Source organism: Aedes albopictus, chromosome 3 (assembly GCF_035046485.1).
Source record: "Aedes albopictus strain Foshan chromosome 3, AalbF5, whole genome shotgun sequence".
Classification (NCBI taxonomy): domain Eukaryota; kingdom Metazoa; phylum Arthropoda; class Insecta; order Diptera; family Culicidae; genus Aedes; species Aedes albopictus.
In genome coordinates, this window is record NC_085138.1 from 437,969,643 (window position 1) to 437,987,973 (window position 18,331).

The 18,331-nt window shown below is 40.2% G+C and overlaps 3 protein-coding genes across 3 annotated transcripts in view; 2 read left to right on the forward strand and 1 right to left on the reverse strand.

Annotated features, from left to right (window-relative positions):
* The window catches only part of LOC115268041 (centrosomal protein of 135 kDa), a 113,808-nt gene extending 111,546 nt beyond the window's left edge, over positions 1-2,262 (forward strand). Inside the window, exon 16 of the mRNA XM_062856575.1 lies at positions 2,015-2,262. Within this exon, the coding sequence (XP_062712559.1) occupies positions 2,015-2,250 (236 nt within the window). The 3' untranslated portion in view covers positions 2,251-2,262. The remainder of the gene's footprint in view (positions 1-2,014) is intronic.
* Positions 2,263-2,300: 38 nt separating this feature from the next.
* LOC115268208 (uncharacterized) lies at positions 2,301-3,028 on the reverse strand. The gene is made up of 2 exons (XM_029876265.2): positions 2,544-3,028; positions 2,301-2,480 (listed from the first exon to the last, which is right to left on the reverse strand). Exons 1-2 carry the CDS (start codon positions 2,976-2,978, stop codon positions 2,301-2,303), a joined length of 615 nt encoding a protein of 204 aa, XP_029732125.1. The 5' UTR covers positions 2,979-3,028.
* A 567-nt stretch (positions 3,029-3,595) lies between these two features.
* Positions 3,596-16,923, forward strand: LOC109425981 (uncharacterized). Its single transcript, XM_062855544.1, has 4 exons — positions 3,596-4,044; positions 4,102-5,239; positions 14,073-14,218; positions 14,286-16,923. Exons 1-4 carry the CDS (start codon positions 3,915-3,917, stop codon positions 15,413-15,415), a joined length of 2,544 nt encoding a protein of 847 aa, XP_062711528.1. The 5' UTR covers positions 3,596-3,914; the 3' UTR covers positions 15,416-16,923.
* The last annotated feature ends 1,408 nt before the right edge of the window (positions 16,924-18,331 follow it).

An 18,331-nucleotide genomic window follows, 5' to 3' on the forward strand; every position in this document is an offset into this window, starting at 1 on the left:
CCTCCTCATTTATCTTATTGTATGTTTCTGGAAGGAGAACGTGCATCTGGAGCCGACCTACTGATGTTCTTGTGGACATTGCATAGGCCATTTCCCCTGAAATACCCCAGTGAATTTCTTGAGGTACTAGTTGGGGGATACCACCGAAGAATCCTTGAGGAATTCTTCCAGGTAGTCTTTGAGAAATCTCTCCATCAATTCATGGGACATTTCTAAAAAAAAAATCCATTTTAAATTGTTCGAGAGATTCTTAAGGGATCCTCCTTCCCATAGTGGTCCTAGGATACCATCGAGAATTCTTACAGAGATTCCATCAAGTAACTCTTTTAAGATTATTTGAGCAATTTCTCCAGGGATTCCTAGTGGAATTTTGTAATGGGTTTTTTGGAGAATTCTTTTAGTGATTCCTCCAGAATTTTATCCACGGATTTCATTGGCAATTTATTCCTACAAGAGTTTCTGTATGAGTTTCTCTGAGAATACCATTCAAGAACAGTTTTGGGAATGCTTTGAGGATTCCATTAGAATTTTATTCTGAAATTCTTCCAAAGGATAAATTTTAATAATGAATTCATTCAATTGTGTATTATCATTTATGTGCTTTCTTAACCTCGAAAGAAAAAAAACTAATCCATTATTTTTTTTTTAGGTATCGTGGCTACAACCATGTGTGAAATTTTCCTCATAAAGCGAAATTCTTAACTTTTTATTTGTGAAGGAAAGTTGAGAATTTCTTGAGAGTTGTGTCCGCACTTTTCTAGAAACTGCCCCTTTTTACTATTATTTCTAGCTCCGCCTATGTATTGTATTATTTTTCTTATATAGTACATCGTCTCAAAATGCTTATCGTGGAAGAAAGCCATTATTTACCTGCAAAGCGGCGTCTTTCGAAAAATATTTAAAGTCACCTTTCTCACCACCCCCCATCCTTCATTATTTCCTTGCTACGACTATGCCTAATACTTTCAAGGTGGGTTCTGGTGTCTAACAAGGGTAATAAAGAAAGAACAATTTTTGATTTGATGGCTGAGAAATTAGTATGGAATATTGATTATGTGTAGTGATTTGAGAACTCAATTTCTCTGTCCCTTGTGAGCCCATATCACTGGCTACGCCTATGTGTAATATTTTTCTCGATAATGCAAGTTTCTCAGCTTCTAGATGGCGCTATAAAATTGGTAATTTGTTACTTTATAATCAAGTTATGGTTTTTTGAAATTTTTGGACGATTTTGGAAGAATTGCCCCTTATTACTGTTTTTCCTGGCTCCGCCCATGATTTGCAATTTTTCTTGGAAGTACCTCACCTGAAGATTGTAACCGTGCAAGAAAATCATGATTTGCTTGAAAAACGGGGCTGATATAAATTTTTATATGTTTGGCGAACACATAAATGGGGTGCCCCCCATTTGCCCTTATCCTTGCTACGACTATGTTCGATATTTTTTCTAGAAAGGGGAGTGTTGGCGGTTTCCAATGGTGGAAGAAAATTGTAATTATATGGAATATCAGCAGAGATATAAGCATTTAAAATAGTGTAACGCTGTTTTTAAGGAGGTGCCTCCCTTTGCAGAGCCCCTTTTTATCGTTTTTCCTCGCTACGACTATGTATGAGAAATTATTATGAAAGCTGAGGCCCCAAGGTTTTCGGCAATATAAAATTTTTTACATTTAGGTATAAAACGAAGAAGATATGATGCTTCGAAAATTAGTGTAACGCTAATTTTAAGCACCGTCGCCTGAGAGTTAATATCGTTAAATTGATGGGAAGTTACAATTAGTTTCCGGCTTTTCATCTTTGCATTTGAAATTGTTAAATATGTATTTACCTTAAATTTGCTTTCAAACCTAAAGTTTGACTAGACTAGAATTTGAAACTAACAATTACTTGTATCTGTAAATTTTACTTGTTCATTTTTACCCACGAGCTACGAATTCAGATTTGCCGGCACCATCATCATCCATTCCGGCTCAGCAGGTGTGCACGTGCGCTAATGTAATTTAATGAATTTTAGATGAAATACTTGACACTCGCAGAAGACGAAGCGCTGATGGTAGTGTGAAGACAGTCGATGCGGACCGCAGCAGCAGAAGGTCCCTTCCTGTGAAGCAGACCGCGTTGGGTGGGAGCAGTGCGAATCCTTCGATTGAATGCAACTATGAACCAAAGACAAGCAAACTTAATTTCAGAATCAAAGTTCCGGGTAACCCCGGAGGCAAAACACCGATGAAGAATGTTGGCAAGAAATAGTGTTTGACTGTATTTTTAATGTTTTTTTTTGTGAATGCATATTTTAATATTTAATAATTCAAATCCGAAACTATGGTAGCAAAAAATTCAATGTCAAAAATGGGGATCGCAATCGCTCTTTCCTTCATTTTGTGTTTGACATCGATGGCCACGTGGTACTTTCCAGGCGGCGCAAGTTTTATCAGCATATTTTCCGTGTCGATGTGGAAGTTACGAACCACGTAATTACCCTAAAAAATAGAAAACAAAGGTTCAATAACTTTTGATCATAATCAATTTGACCATACACCTACCGAATAAAAGGGACAGCTGATGCTCATATTGCCATGCTTTCCCATCTCGGTAACCATCATATCCATCAGTAAATCATCGGTTGATAAGCTGTTCAAGCCGCACAAGTCCACTCTGGAATCGAGCATTGGGACATAGTCCGAGCCTATCTTGGAACCCAGTTCCATGCGCACCAACACGCCATCGGAAACGTTTTGGTAAATTAGTGCGTCTATATCTACCATAGTGTTGCCGCGTAGGTGTCCCGTTCCATTGCGCAAAGTGATGAAAATCTTGGCGTAGTCCTCATTGGTCTTGAAATCTACCTCCTGGATCGTAATGAATGACGCGTCGAGCTGAGGGTGGGAAGTATTGTTGTTAGCGAGTCTCAAAATACCAAATGACCATGAACATTGGTGACAGTACACTTTGTTGTTACTTTTCTGTAATTGATCCATTCTATCGTATACGATAGAATTGCAATTATAATTGCACAGAGAACCAATAGATGGGACCGGTTCCGGGTGATTTGGCCGAATGTCATTTGACCGAACGCCGTTTGGCCGAAAATGAATTATGTATGAACTTAAGTGATAATGCCACTTTTTCGCACATCAGTATAACTCGAAAGAACAGCCTATGTTTCAAAGAAGGATAAATCTCTGATAAAATAGTGGCAGTTTCAGCGCCAACTAATCTCTGAATGGTTACCTAAACTAGAAATAATAGCCTATGATTAAAAGAAGGAAATATTTCTGATGATCATATTGGCAGCTAGCATGTCAAAAAGATCTCATAAGTCCTTTGATTTTAATTCGGTCAAACGGCATTTGGCCAAATGACCGATTCGGTCAGATGGCATTCGGTCAAATAGCGTTCGGCCAAACGACATTCAACCTTAGGCGACACAGATGGGACCCGGCCCTAGCTCCATAACAGTTTGGATAACCCAAAAAATCTAAAAAAAATATAACTATGCCTGCTCATTAGGCATAGTTATATATTTTAATCATTCTTAACTCTCCTTTACTAAAATATAGAAAATTTCCGATATCAATAGTACATATCAACCTCAACGTTGTGGTCTAGACAATCTACTTTAAGTACCGTTCGTTCAACTCGCTCATTCTCTCAAATCCCGCACATCACTCTGCGCAGCTTTGTTTATAACGGCTCAATGAGGTGGGCGAATCAGCTCCAGGGGAGCATTGCGTGAGTGGATCCACCGCGCTTGCTTCATTAGGTCTTGATCGTTCGGTACGGTCTGACCGCACACGCTGTCGTAGTCATTCGTGGTCGTCGTCGTCGTCGTCGTCATCGGTGTCCAAGCCGATAAATCTGTTGTCTGATTCGAAGTGAAAGTGATTAAAGATAGCGCCGTGGAATCTGGGAGAATGTGGAACAAGCTCGTCGGCTTGTTGCTGCTGATTTCTCAGATCGAGGTGAATTTCTCCAGAACCGCAATAGAATCGCCAATCGAAAGGCTTGAACAGATCTACCGAGAGCAATTCGATAAAGATTATGGTGAGCACAGCGATATAACGCTTTGAATGTTGCAACTCTCAAAGGTTTTCATTTTAGGCTGCAAGATTTCTTTGGGTAAAGAATTCAACACCAAGCAACCGCTTTTTCTGGTACCAGGTACGGAAACTTTCTACACCCCATTGCCCAATACTACAGACCTACTGCTAAACGCTGGGGAACAGCTAGAACTATTCTGCACGCGTGGCTTTGCAAATGCGAAAGCGGTGCCATCCAAAACGACCTCTATCATAACCTCATGTGACGGAGACGACGGGTTTATCCAGAATGGAGAAAGCTATAACATAACGCAATTCGCTTGTAAAGCACCGGTATTCCATGTGGCGGTCCGTACCGGGGGCCGGTGCTTCAATGGTGCTAGTTTAGTGAAAATCGGGTTCGACATGGGCTCTCGTTTCGGCAAAATTTACGAAGCTTGTTTCGACGAAACCTCCATGCAGACTTATTACGTCAAACACAGTTTGTCTCCATGGAATGCCAAGCACCAATCGACGAAGCGACCCCCGACATTTATACAAGGCGATTTTTATCCTTCTCTAAGGATGACCAAACTCTACAACATAGAATCCCAAAGGAAAACCTTTGAAAAGATTCTTGGCTCGGCAGCACGTGCCGATGCTTTGTTGAACAGCAAACAGGAGCTATTCCTAGCACGTGGTCACCTAGCCGCTAAGGCTGACTTTGTGTTCGGCGCGCATCAACGTGCAACGTTCTGGTTCATTAACGTTGCGCCGCAGTGGCAGAAGTTTAACGCGTTCAACTGGCAGCGCATAGAGACGGGCGTAAAAGACTTTGTTGCTCGGAATGACTTGAACGTTACCGTCTACACGGGTACGTACGGTATTCTGGAGCTTCCGGATGCAAACGGTGATATGCAGCCAATTTTCTTGGATTTCGATCCCGACAACGGGGGACGGATACCGGTTCCCAAGGTGTACTACAAAGTGTTGCACGACGAGCAAAACGATGCGGGAATTGTGCTGATTGGAGTTAATAATCCACACGCAACGATGGACGAGATTAAGGATAGCTATGTGTTCTGTAAAGACGTTTCCGACCAAATTAGCTGGCTGAAGTGGAAGCGTGATTTCATCCCTGGTGGTTACTCGTATGCCTGTGATGTGAACGAATTTAACGCTGTTATCAAACATCTTCCTTTGGAGAATATTTCTTATTTGTTAGTATAGCGATGATCACATCTAGAACAAGAAGGCTAATGCTCAGAGGAGGTTTACGCTAGTGTTAAAGTAGCAAACTTACTGTAAATATTTCTCGATACTATGATTAGACATTATAGGTTTTATCTGATGTACTACAATGAAATTAACTTTTTTGTTACACGGATACTACGTGTAAGTTGAGTAATATGTTCTTTAAAGTGTTATACATCATTTCATCGTTTCATTATTTATTTATTTCTATTACTATTTAAATGAGCCTTAACCACAATGTTAATGTTTCCTGTATTTTATATATTTTGTGATCGTCTCTCTTTTTCTTTAGTTTTAGCAGTTCATGTATATATTTGAAAATCTATTGGAAGACGTAAATCACCAGTTGCTCACAATTTTTAATCTATTATATTCTGGTTCAAATCCTGGGTCCAATCCAATTGAGTTATGTATACATTTGAGAAATCACAGTCCAACACACCATTGAAATAACAATAATGATTGTTTTCCACTGTAGACTAGCCAAAATCTTGCGCTTCATGCAAGTTTCAAGTTAGTGTCAATGCCTTGGGCAATGCTCACGAATAAATTGTATTTTTGGATTCAAGTTTCTTAAAAATTGTCATTTGTTTCAGGGACCCTTGTGTGTCTTACACTCAGTAGCAAAAAAAAGCCGAGCTGATTTTTGCTCTTAAAATGCGTCATGTTCAATCTGCTGCAACTTTGACAATTATCAATATTTTTGGCTGAAAATTTTACCACTTCATCATCAATATATTGATAATGTATCGACAAAATTCCAAATTGATAGAAGTTATATATTTTGAGTTATAATAACTTATATTAAAAAATCCATTTTTGGACATACTTTTTTCAAAAATCCGTATTTCAGTGAAAAATTTAAGTAGCTTCTTAAAAATTTCACTGCAGCGTCAGTAAATATAGGAAATGTTGTGGTCGAAATTTAAAATGTTTTCATCCAGCGGTTTGGGCCACAGAAATCGTCAAAGTTGAAGTACCACTGTGGGTGCCTACAGTTTTCACTCCATATTGACCACGTTGAAACACCGGTGCAGAAAAAAAGCCGAGGTCAATTCGTTCCATTGATGTTTTGATCTAAGTTTTAATAAACAATCTATATTATATGACATATTTTTATAAATTTTCGTGTGGTCTGTTAGTTGTTTATGACATTCTACACGTAACATATAGTGCGTTACGCGTTACACGTAATGCGTTACAAACATACGCATATTGGTGAATATACAAGTACATAGTTTGAATAATATATAAATTTTGGCTACTGTTAAAACCTTATCATAAGCAAACAAGTGATGTTACATGCCTTTTTATATCATACTTTGTGTTTCTCAATTATACCCCACAACTTGTTTACTAATATTTTTTTTTTACAGTTGCCAAAATTTGCAAATTTTACGAACTACATGTATATCCACTTACATATGTATGTTTGTAACGCATTAGTAACGCATTACGTGTAACGCGTAACGCACTATGTGTTACGTGAAGAATGTCGTAAACAACTAGCAGACCACACGAAAATTTATAAACATGTGTCATATAATATGAATTGTTTATTGAAACTTAGATCTAAACATTAATGGAACGAATTGGCCTCGGCTTTTTTTCTGCACCGGTGTTTCAGCGTGGTCAATATGGAGTGAAAACTGTAGGCACCCACAGTGGTACTTCAACTTTGACGATTTCTGTGGCCCAAACCGCTGGATGAAAACATTTTAAATTTTTACCACAACATTTCCTATATTTACTGACGCTGCAGTGAAATTTTTATGAAGCTACTTAAATTTTTCACTGAAATACAGATTTTTGAAAAAGGTATATCCAAAAATGGATGTTTTCATATAAGTAGTTATAACTCAAAATAGGGTAAATGTACCAATAGTGGTGCTATTAGTAGCTCCTTGTAGTAAAATGATTAAATAAAATTGATAATATCGCAAAATAAAAAATCTGAAAACGTTAATTGGTAGTTTTTTACTTAAATTTGTTAGGAAAAATATAAAAACCATTGATTATTTCAGTTTTTGCTAATAAATCACTTGCACCAACTATTCGGACGTGTTTTGTTTCGTCGTGTCAAGGATTTTTTTCGCGTTCTTGTCCGGTTAGGTTCCCGTGATACTTTCACCGATGGTTCATCATCCGGAGTGATTTTTGTGGTCCTCAGGACTGAGTGATGCAAGTTTCGTGAACAGTAGTGCTTTCGGTGCCGGGTTCGGTTCGGTCAGTTTCTGTATCGTGTTTGAAAAGGCTGGTGTATGAAAAAGAAGTTTATTTTCACCGCTCGCCGCTGGTGAACCGTTTGGTGCTGTGCTACCCAGACATTAACTTGGATTGGACGATTTCGTGGGTTTTGTCATACTATTGTGATCATAAGACTTTTGTGTTGGGTCAAATATGAAATGACGGGTGGTGTTTCTGAAGATTTAGTGAGTTAGTACAAAGATGCTGTGCGCGAGTTTTGGTTTGGCCGGATCGGATGCGTCTTCTTATAGTGACGTATTCACGCGCATCAAAATCGACCAGATGGATTCGGTTATCAACATTGGACCACGGGACCTCGCAAGTTCCATTCCTCAAGTGAATTCACGGATGAATTAACAAAATTCGGTGAGAACGTTTCATGCTTTATTTTTCATTTTGACACCTATTTATACCACAACATACCTTATTTCATATATGTATCTCAATCTCGGAGCGTTTGGTACGGTATGTCCACGCATCCTTCCTCCCCTCCCTAGTAGCACACAAGTTCTATACAAGTTTATGTAACACCTATATGACTGAATTTGGTCATATAAGAGTTGCATAGACCTAAGTAGAACATGTGTGCTACTCGGGCTGTAGACTCGAGAAGTGATCCGATTTAAAATAAATATATTCATTAAAATCGAATCATTTCAAAGAATCATCTTTGCGGTAAACACTGCGCAGTAGGCCTGGCCACTTTGATGCTTGTGTCATATCTTCGATATGCTGCAATCATCAATATTGACAAGAAAAATAATCGGGCGTAATCTAACCTGATTATTTTCCAGGATGCTTTCTTGTACTGGCTGCGCATGTGTTAGATTAGATTAGATTAGATAAATCACTTGCACCAACTATGGGTACACGGTTCCTATTATGGAGGTAAAATTTAACATTGGTTCCTATAGTGGCGCATCCCATTGAATTCTTATGGGACCCACCACTATAGGAACACTACCACCACTATAGGTGCAAAGGAGCAAAAAAATTTAGGAAAATAATTGTCCAAAATAGGTTTTTCGGCAAATCCTGAACACAAAACTGAATTAATGTTATTAATTAGGTATGATGCATCCATTAAAAATAACATTTGCAAGCTTTTTTGTCGAAATAGTGCTAAATTGCCACTACCACCACTATTGGTACTACCTCCACTAAGGGAGCTGTTTCGGCCAGGATGTCTAGCCCCACGTTGTGTAATTTTAATTGCCCCGGGCGGTGGAGAAGAAATACTACTCGACTACGTTTGACTATTTATTTCCACCATTGAGAGGCAGTGCTCCTACTCAGTGGTGATATGACGGGAATACACTATAGGTACAGATTGTGCAGTCGTCTTTTATAGGCGACTGCTAGTACGGATGGAACATACAAACGTTACAGAGATAGGTACAAAATACAAAGAATGAATAGCAGCTGTGCGCTGCTCTGCTGTATGCATGGAGCCCGACGCAATATCAGGCTGCCGCGGTGACAATGAGTTGGCTGTTGAATGGGCTGCTTCTGCACACTGCGTTGTGCGGTAGAAGAGCCTACGATGACGCCGGCCGACGACGTTGGAGCGCCCGTGTAGCTGCCGGCTTAGAATAGCACTACGGACCACCTGTTCCGGTGGTAAGAGTCCACCAAACAGGTAACCCCAATCCAAGGTGTCAGGCGACCCGTGCTGAGGGATGAATGGTTGAGGGGGTTTAAAATATGCTCGATCTTTAACGGTGCCCGTAGCGTGGGTAGATCGCCTTTTTGGGTTGCGTTGCGGTGAAAGATCTACCAAACCGAACCCCAGTCCTAACTGCTTCCAACTAATGGAACAGCATACCTTAGTAATCAAAGGAAACACTTTGGTCCTTATTACATTTTACACCTTGTTGAAAGTGATAGGTCTCGGTTTTAGGTGTGGCCGAGATAGACCTTGAAACAGGGACAAATGGATTAGTATTCCTAATCTTTTATTCGGTGTTCACTAGTTTGAAACAGTAAGGACTAGGGTTCCGATGCATGGTCAATATCGGTATCATTTCTTGACTTTATCGTTAGGGGATCCGATTTTGACTGAAAAAGGAGCGTGTTCAAAGCGGAACCTATCAATCAGAATCCTCCCTTGCGATCAAGTTGAAAATGACTACTGTAATAAAACCGAATCTATATATATAAAAATGAGTTTGATGTACCTTTGAGGCAATAAAACTCACGAACGGGTGAACCGACCAGCATGACTCTAGCACGGTTCGATTCGTATTCATGGTGGCTGTGTTTATATGTATAAAAAGTTATGAAAATAAACTAGAAAAGTAAGAAAATTGCTAGAATACTGATTTTCGTGAGCTGGGAAGGAAATCAACACGATCGAAATAAAACCAATCTAGAGTGCGGTGACGTTATGAGCTCAACAGTTGTCAAACCACCACAAGATTGGCAAGACAGAGTTTGCCGGGACAGCTAGTACTTTATAACTTCTCAATGGTGATAAAGTAATACGACATGCACTATACAAATGACACGGGATATACCACAATAGATCAAATATTGGTCGCAGTGGTTTATGTTCCGAACAGAGAAAAAAAAAAAAAAAGACGTTGGAGCGAGATCCAACATACTCCCGCCCAAAACGAATGTTTTTATATTTGCTCTGCTCTGCTTCGGCCGGTGGTCGATGTACTGGCTCACTGTGGTACGATCTGGCTGATCTCGTCGCTTTGATGCGCTCGCAAGTAGGTAGGAAAGCACACACGATCACTTGGTTGGATGGATGTGCTGTGCGTGCAGAGGTTGATCGTCGTCGTCGTCGTCGTCGTGTGGATGGATGGCTTGATTTTAATGCGGTTCGGTTGATTGGAACTTGGATCCCCGTAGTGATGATTAGGTTTGGCTTGAGTGGTGAATGACTGTGGTCCTGTGCTCTAGTGACGCCGACCGGAGTTTCCTGTTGTGGCTCAACTTGATCCGACTACGCCCAGTGCTGGATCGGAAATCCGGGGTACTAGCAGGCACTTACGAATCTTGGATGATGGACGGGAGATTCTTGCTAATCGCTAGCTCGGCCTGACTGCTCGGAGTGGCAGGCCAGAATTCCTTTTTCCAGCGTCTACTGCGCTTCAACGCTGGAGTCCGACGAAATGGCGCTACGGCCCGATGGGTTGACGCTTTGGTCCGAAAAGTGGCGCTGCGGCCAGGGGATGGACGCAGGGGTCCGACGGGTAGACGGTGCGTTCGGCAAGTCGACGCTTCGGCCTTGCTTCACGGGTCTGACGATGGACGCAGGGGTCCGACGGGGATGCAGGGATCCAAACGGGATGACACAGGGGTCCGACGGTAGACGCAACGGTCCTAATGGGTAGACGCACATGTCTCTGGTAGCGTGCTCACTGTTGGGTTGACGACGATCTTCACAGAGTCCAGCGGTTTGCTTCTTCCGACGTCCGGTAATCCTCTCCAGATGCCATCCTGGTCACGGCACCAATGTTTCGGCCAGGATGTCTTTACGGCCCTACGGTTTATTCGCACCACCGTGTGGCAGTGCTCCACACGGCGGTGATTTGATATAGCACACATCGTACGCTATTGCTAAACAGGCTGCTCTATTGTTCCGCCGTGCAGCGATGAAAAGGGAACGATGAAATAACTGCTCGGTTGTCCGGCAAACGCACTTGCCATTGATGTTCGATCCAAATGACTGTCGTAGTCTGGAGTCTCGTCGGTTTAATATAAAAGTACATCCCACTTCTGACACCACAATGTTTCGTCCAGCGGTTGACTAGGCCCCACGTTGTGTACTTTTCTCCCGGGGAACACGAGGAAGGAAGAACTACTTTCGGCTACGCTTACTTCACGTTTTATTTGCACCACAGAGAGGCAGTGCTCCTGCTCTGTGGTGTTATATTGCTTACAACTCACATTACATACGGGATGAGCTGCCGCTTTTATAAGCGGCAGCGATAGTACGGACAATGCATACAAAGCGCAATGCGCTAAAGGCTAGCAACACGCAGCCCAGAACGGCGATGATAATGCCGTTGGGCTGCTTGCTACTAGCAACAGAAGAAAGCGGAGACAAAACGACACAAATTGAATGCACACCGCTGCGCCGCTGATGCTGCTTAGCGCGCCTGGGTGACGCCGTTCATGTGCTGCGCCAACAGGAGCTATTACCCTATATAACTTCTATTAACTTGAAATTTTGTCCATACATTATCAATATATTGATGATGAAGTGGTAAAATTTTCAGCCAACAATATTGATAATTGTCAAAGTTGCAGCAGATTGAACATGACGCATTTTAAGAGAATTATCAGCTCGGCTTTTTTTTTTTTGCTACTGAGTGTACTTATATTTAACCCTTCAGTACACGCCCCAGTGTGCGCCATACAATCCACTCGCATCGCATGTGCTGCGTACGATGAGAAAGCTATTTCTACTAGTTTTGTACTTTTTACAGAAATGCGCGTCCCAGATGCACTTAAAATATCATTGAGCTCGGTAGAAAAAAAAATGCTGATCGAAAGACGACAACTCATTATTACGCTTATATTTCGGTATGAGCGATGATTTATCGAATTCATGAATTCATGAAGCAATCCTCTAATTGGACGTAACTTTACAACAAAAACTTAGTTAATTTCAATAAATTACATAATTCTAATTAGGGTAATTCGCCAATTGTTACACGCTTAGTACTGGAATTTCTGTTTTTTCGTGTATAATTGCACGGTAATTGAAAAATTCACAGGAAACGTTTAGATCCAGTTATTATTATTTATGCTTCATATTTAATTTAATTTTCCTCAAACTCCAAGAGAAACTAGAACATTTGTACCGGTTGTCTGGAACCGAAATGTTAAACGCACCCTTAAGTTGGCTCATCCTTTGACCGATTCTCGCTAATTGCTATACGTTTTTTGAACGGTTCCTTTCGGTAGTCGAAATTTTAAATTATTTGTTTTAAATTCATAAGATTTTCATTTTCAAGTAACGTGGGAGTTTCAGAAGAGTTTCATAGAGCTTCTTGGAGGTCCCGGGGTTCTGTAAAGCTTCTGATGAGGTTTCGGGGATGTTTCAGAGCAGTTCCAAGGATTTTCAGGGAGTTTCAGGAGGGCTCAGATTTCCAGGGGATTGATAGGGAGTTTAGAGGGGTCAAAAGTGCGCTATACTGAGTCATTACCAAGACTCCGCCCAAATCTAAATAAGGTAATACTTCGGTAATACGGAGAAGTGGATGGAAGGTATCTTGTGTCCCATCTACAAAAAGAGCGACAAGTTGGATTGCGGCACTACCGCGCGATCACATTAACCGCTATACCTACAAGGTACTCTCCCAAACTTTATACCGCCGTCTATCACAGATTACAAGAGAATTTGTGGGGCAATACCAGGCTTCGTAGAAATGTCGTGAATACAATGTGCCCATACATCACCAGTTCATCGGTTTTATAATATAATCGATAATCGGCGAATGATATAATCGATCGAGATCAGCTATGGCAGATTATACACGGTTTCCCGGATAAACTGACACGATTGATCAAAGCGACGATGGATCGAGTGATGTGCATACTGTGTAGATCCTTCGAATATCGCAGAGAGTTACGGCAAGGTGCTTGTTGTTTAATATTGCCTTAGAAGGTGTAACGATGGTACGCTTTTCACGAAGTCCGTAAAAATGATTTTCGAGGGTAGTCCTCGAGCGTGATGGATCGATAAAGTGGTGGACGATATGCGGGCCCTTTGCAGACTGCCTGACTGAAGCCGCACAGCCTTGGGCCGAACCAAACACGAAAGATTTTTGATATTTATTCATGTTGAAACCATTTTTAAAAGGTAAAGTTTATTCATGCCATTCTTAGACACCAAAAACATCTTCAGAAGCACGCTAAAAGATTTGAAATTGGTCAAGCGGTTACAATGTTATTAGGTTCTAAAGATTTTTTTCTGTAAAAAGAAGAAAAAAAAAATTGCGCGGCCTCTTTAGGTATTTGGCTCAAACTCAGAGATTTCTCTTCATAATGTCATTTGCGCTATTCATAAACCACGTAGACCAAAATGTGGCCATCTCGCACACCGCTCGCAGGAGGATCGTAAACTTTGGCCAATACATTAAAACCTTGTCTTAACACAAAGAGAGTGAGGAAAAAGCCGGTAAAAAAAGTATAAATAATAGTGAACTGGTGTATGTTTCAATTTGTGAGTATAGTCTGCCTTATGTAATTTCAGACCTATGTGTTTCAGCCTTAGGTAACTTCTGTCCAGATATATAAACATAATTCTGAAGATTTGTCAAAACCAGTTACTTAGTTATAACATATGTGCTAATATTAAACTGGCTGGAATCAATGATGAATTCATGTAACAAATCGATACATACTTTCACTCGTAGTTACCATTGATTTGAGGTCCGGTACCTGCTCGCGAAAGAAAGGTATTTCACAAAGAAACAAACTGATTCAGGTAACTGGCGATGCTTAAACGTTTCAATGCGACATAAAAGCTTCATTTGCATTTTAAGTTTCTCAGAGTGAAGACGTATGAATCGAAAAGTACCGGAAAGTGTAACATATCCTCTTTGTAATGCAATTCCTATTTGCGATACTGGTGCTGATGGCACACGGTATCATGCCAAACCAGTGTAGATACGCCGGAGAACTGTCTACCATTACTTTTGAAACGAAGTACAACGAGGCTTTCGATACGAGCATTGGTAAGACTTTAATTAGCATTCAATCACTATCAGACTACCAGTACAAAGCCGTTTTCAATCATTCCAGATTGCAAAGTGTCACTGAATGAGGACCTCGATCAACATCAACCGCTGTTCATTGTACCTGGAACGACGAGATTTGTCACTCCCGTAGCCAACACCACCGATTTGCAGTTCAAAAAGGGCGACCAGGTAGAGCTGCATTGCTGCCATGGCTTTCTTATATCGGATGCAACAACTGCGATTGTTACCTGCAATGGAAACGATAGGTTTCTTCATCGTGGCAAAGGGTACGAAATTTCGCACTTGACTTGTCGAGATCCACTTTTTCACATTGCCTCAAGAGTTGGAAAACCGTGCTACAACAACGCAACACTCATAAAGGTTGGTTTCGATTTGGGAACGCGGTTCCTAACTCTATACGAAGTTTGCTTCGACGAGAAGATTCTTCAAACCCATTACGTGAAGTACAACCTAGCTCCATGGAACATCAAACACGAGAGAGCGAAGCGTGATCATTTCCTGCAGGGTGACTTTTTCCCGGACTTGGAGATGGCAGAAATCTACACTTTTGATGCGCAGCACGCGACGTTGGGATTGTTACTGGGTTCTTCAGAACGTGCTAATTCTCTGCTAAACAGGAGAAACGAAATCTACATAGCCAAAGGACGGCTCGCAGCGCAAGCAGATTTCGTCTATGGATCACAACAGGCGGCCACGTTTCGGTACAGCAACGTCGCACCACAGTGGGAAAAATTCCGAACCTTCAACTGGCAGCACATTGAAAACGGTGTACGAGCGTTCGTAACGAGGCGTAACTTGAATGTAACCGTGTACACTGGAACGTACGGAGTTATTAAACTGCCTGATGCCAACGGAAACATGCAACCAATCTACTTGGATTATGACTACCGTACTGGTGGTCGCGTTCCCGTTCCGAAAATTTTCTACAAAATTTTGCACGACGAACAGCATGACGCGGGTATTGCCTTGATCGGTGTGAACAATCCTTACGTTTCGTTGAGCGACATTGAGAAGGATTACCTGTTTTGCGATGATGTTTCGCGGCGAATCAACTGGCTGGAATGGATTCCCGATTATATTCCAGGGGGATATTCTTACGCGTGCGAAGTGAACCAGTTCAACGATGTAATTCACCATCATACGTTCGACGAGATATCAAATTTATTGGTTTAGTTGGGAAATACGTACCAGCAGCACCAATGATAGTGATATCACGATTGCACAGGAGGCTTCCACATTCCGAGTTGACATGATTGCTGACCACTATTAGAGCAGTTTTAAGCTTTGTAGATCTATTTAAAGCATCATTTCACGGTTTGTGAATCAAGTGTTTAAGATAATGGATGCATGATTTATATAATTGCTATGTAATTATAAAGTTATGAAAATAGGCATTGTTAGTAATAAATAAAGACGAATGAGTAGTGAAAATTTAAAAATGTTTAATTTGTTGCAACCAAATGACTGAGAATCTACACTGAGGATACTGTTCGTATGTTTTTCATAGTTTACATCTTATGAATCAGTAACTTTCATTGTTTTCATCATTTCATAGTTCTCGTATGCTTTTCATACTTTGAAATGTGAAATCCATAAGATTTGTCGTATGAAAAATCTCATAAGAAGCATCGTATGAAAATCATATGATGTGTTATGAAACACCATTGCTAAAAAAACAACAAAACTTTTATTGGCTTCTAACCACTTCATCTTCCGAAGCGTCGATGGGCGTATGAGTAAAGCACGCACTCGCCAACCTTGACGTCCCTGGTTCGATTCCAGGTTGCGATTTTTTTTAATTTGTGCAAAATATTTCATAAAAATATGTATGATAATCATACGACATAGTTTCAGTTTTTATACGTTATCGGTATGATTTTCATACGTGAGTATTAAGAAATTTATACAGTAACAGTATGACAATAATAGTTGGTGCTTTGAATCCAAAATCATAGTTCGTAACTATGATTTTCACAAGAAATTCTTGTGGCAAAAAATCATAGTTGATACGTATGGTTTTCGGAGTTGCAGTATCCTCAGTGTAGGTTATCACGTTGGAGCCCCTCTTCTACTGCACTTCACTACTCCTGATTACCTTTCCTCCGCTGCTTTCTCGGACTTGCGCGCGATGGAGGCGCGCAGACACTTTGTCAACCTTCTTTCGGCGGCGATTAAGAAATTCGCCACACGGTATCTGGACCACCTACGTGTCCCGGTCCTCCCGTTATAGTGACGGATCGTCCTTCGGCGTGATCTATGCCGGACTTCGCCCAGAGCGGACACTTGTACGACGTAGGCAATTCAGTTTTCTCTTTTCACAAAAACGGCGAAGTTCTGTGGCACAGAGAGGGCATTACTATCCGAACAGAAGAGGACGCATCGCAATGTCCCGCTCTCCTAGGTCAAATAGATATCAATGTCCAACCTCGTGCTCTTCGTAACAACTACATGCTGCGGCTGCCTTTAAACCGGGCGAACTACAACATGTTCGGGAGTGTTAATGGGCTGCAGCGTAAGTTCAACAGAGTTTCTTCACTGTTTGATTTTAACGTGTCTTCGTCGGAGATTCAGTCTGTTTTTTCAAGGTCTACTTAGTATTTATTCCGTATGCTGCTTTTTGTTTTTGTATGTGTATTTTTGATTATAATTTGTATTGTATTAACTGACTATCCATTGTTAGTATGTAAGTTTTATATGTGACTGTAAATTTTGTATCTTAGAATAAAGTAACATCATTGAGGCTTTAATAACAAATAGCTACTAAATAACATATCAAGGTATTAATGTTAAATACTACCATACCTTGATATACTTTTCATTAGGTGGACATAAGAGGCAAAATAACAAAAATGAATACAATAATTTTGTATAAAAATAACAAGTATTATTATTTGAATAATGAAAACATACCTAAAATTTTAGGTGCTGTATTTGTTATCCAAATGGTAATGAATAACAAAGTAATAACATTTTCAGTTATTAAATTGCCCATTTATTCGATAGCTCCATGATGCAATAGCTAAACATATTCTTCAGTTAATACCAAAATCTGTTCAAATACGTTCAATTGTTATTGTGATGTTTTCATAACATTTTGTAGAATAACAATTTTAGGTATTAGAGCACAGGTTGTTCTTGAATGGTATTTGTAAGGTATTCCCTTCTGCTCGGGTATGGTCGGGCAAGTTACTAGGTTTTTTGCTAGAAGTGGTAGTAGAATTACCCGTAGTCAAATTCGCTACCGCTCTATCCACTCTTTGAACTTTCACCAAACTTTTATTTCTTTTCACTTTCAAACTTTTCAAGTCTCTTCTAGCTTATCATTTTTAAACTATTTTGCTTCAATGCTTAGATCTCCAGCTTTACTTTCTTGATCGACGAACTCTGGGCAAGTGTTGGAGTCGTCACCCGCCTTGAGGTATATGACTTCGTTCTTTGGTCATTGCTCTCTCCACAGTGAGACTGATACAGTCCCGTTTCTTAATGGTCCCTCAGACCACCCCTTATAGCCGTTCAATGCATGGTAACCTGTCCCTCTGGTGTAGTATACTGATACACGCAGAAAAATATATATTAAAGTCTAAAATAAACGACTTTGAAACAAATAAAATATTTTATTGATCCACGGCCTAAGTGCAATTTTCATTGAATCAAATACATTGCGTATTAGCTTCAAAGCATTTTTGTTTTTGTTTTTAAGTCTTGTTTCCGTAAGCCTGAACGTAAATTCAAAAACAAAAATTTTTGATTCTAATATTTAATTTCATTGAAACAAAAATCCTGCTACTTTGTTTCAAAAATATTTATTTTTGAATAAAAAAATATTTTAGGTATAAAAAAGCTTTGTTTACTGTTTGAAATATGTTTAAAATAAATTCAGTATTCGTAAGTTGATCTTTAGTTGTTACTAAAGACGGCGAGCAGATTTTTGAAACTTTCTGAAGCATATTCACTTAACGACGGCAGCTTCTGGGGAACAAAAAAAGTTTTGTTAATAAAATAAATCTTATGAAAGAACAGTAAATACTTACCAGGTCTTTCCTCTAATCTTTTTTTTATTTTCGCTGAAAACGACCGCTGTGTTGACTC

Excerpts from the sequence above, each read along its gene's own strand:
- LOC115268208 (XM_029876265.2), bottom strand. The coding sequence starts at position 2,978 with ATGGATCAATTACAGAAAAGTAACAACAAAGTGTACTGTCACCAATGT. Across the intron at positions 2,481-2,543 it reads TCAGCTGTCCCTTTTATTCG|GGTAATTACGTGGTTCGTAA; the intron begins GTAGGTGTATGG and ends TCTATTTTTTAG.
- LOC109425981 (XM_062855544.1), top strand. The coding sequence starts at position 3,915 with ATGTGGAACAAGCTCGTCGGCTTGTTGCTGCTGATTTCTCAGATCGAG. Across the intron at positions 5,240-14,072 it reads TTGGAGAATATTTCTTATTT|ACATATCCTCTTTGTAATGC; the intron begins GTTAGTATAGCG and ends CCGGAAAGTGTA. Across the intron at positions 14,219-14,285 it reads GGCTTTCGATACGAGCATTG|ATTGCAAAGTGTCACTGAAT; the intron begins GTAAGACTTTAA and ends CAATCATTCCAG.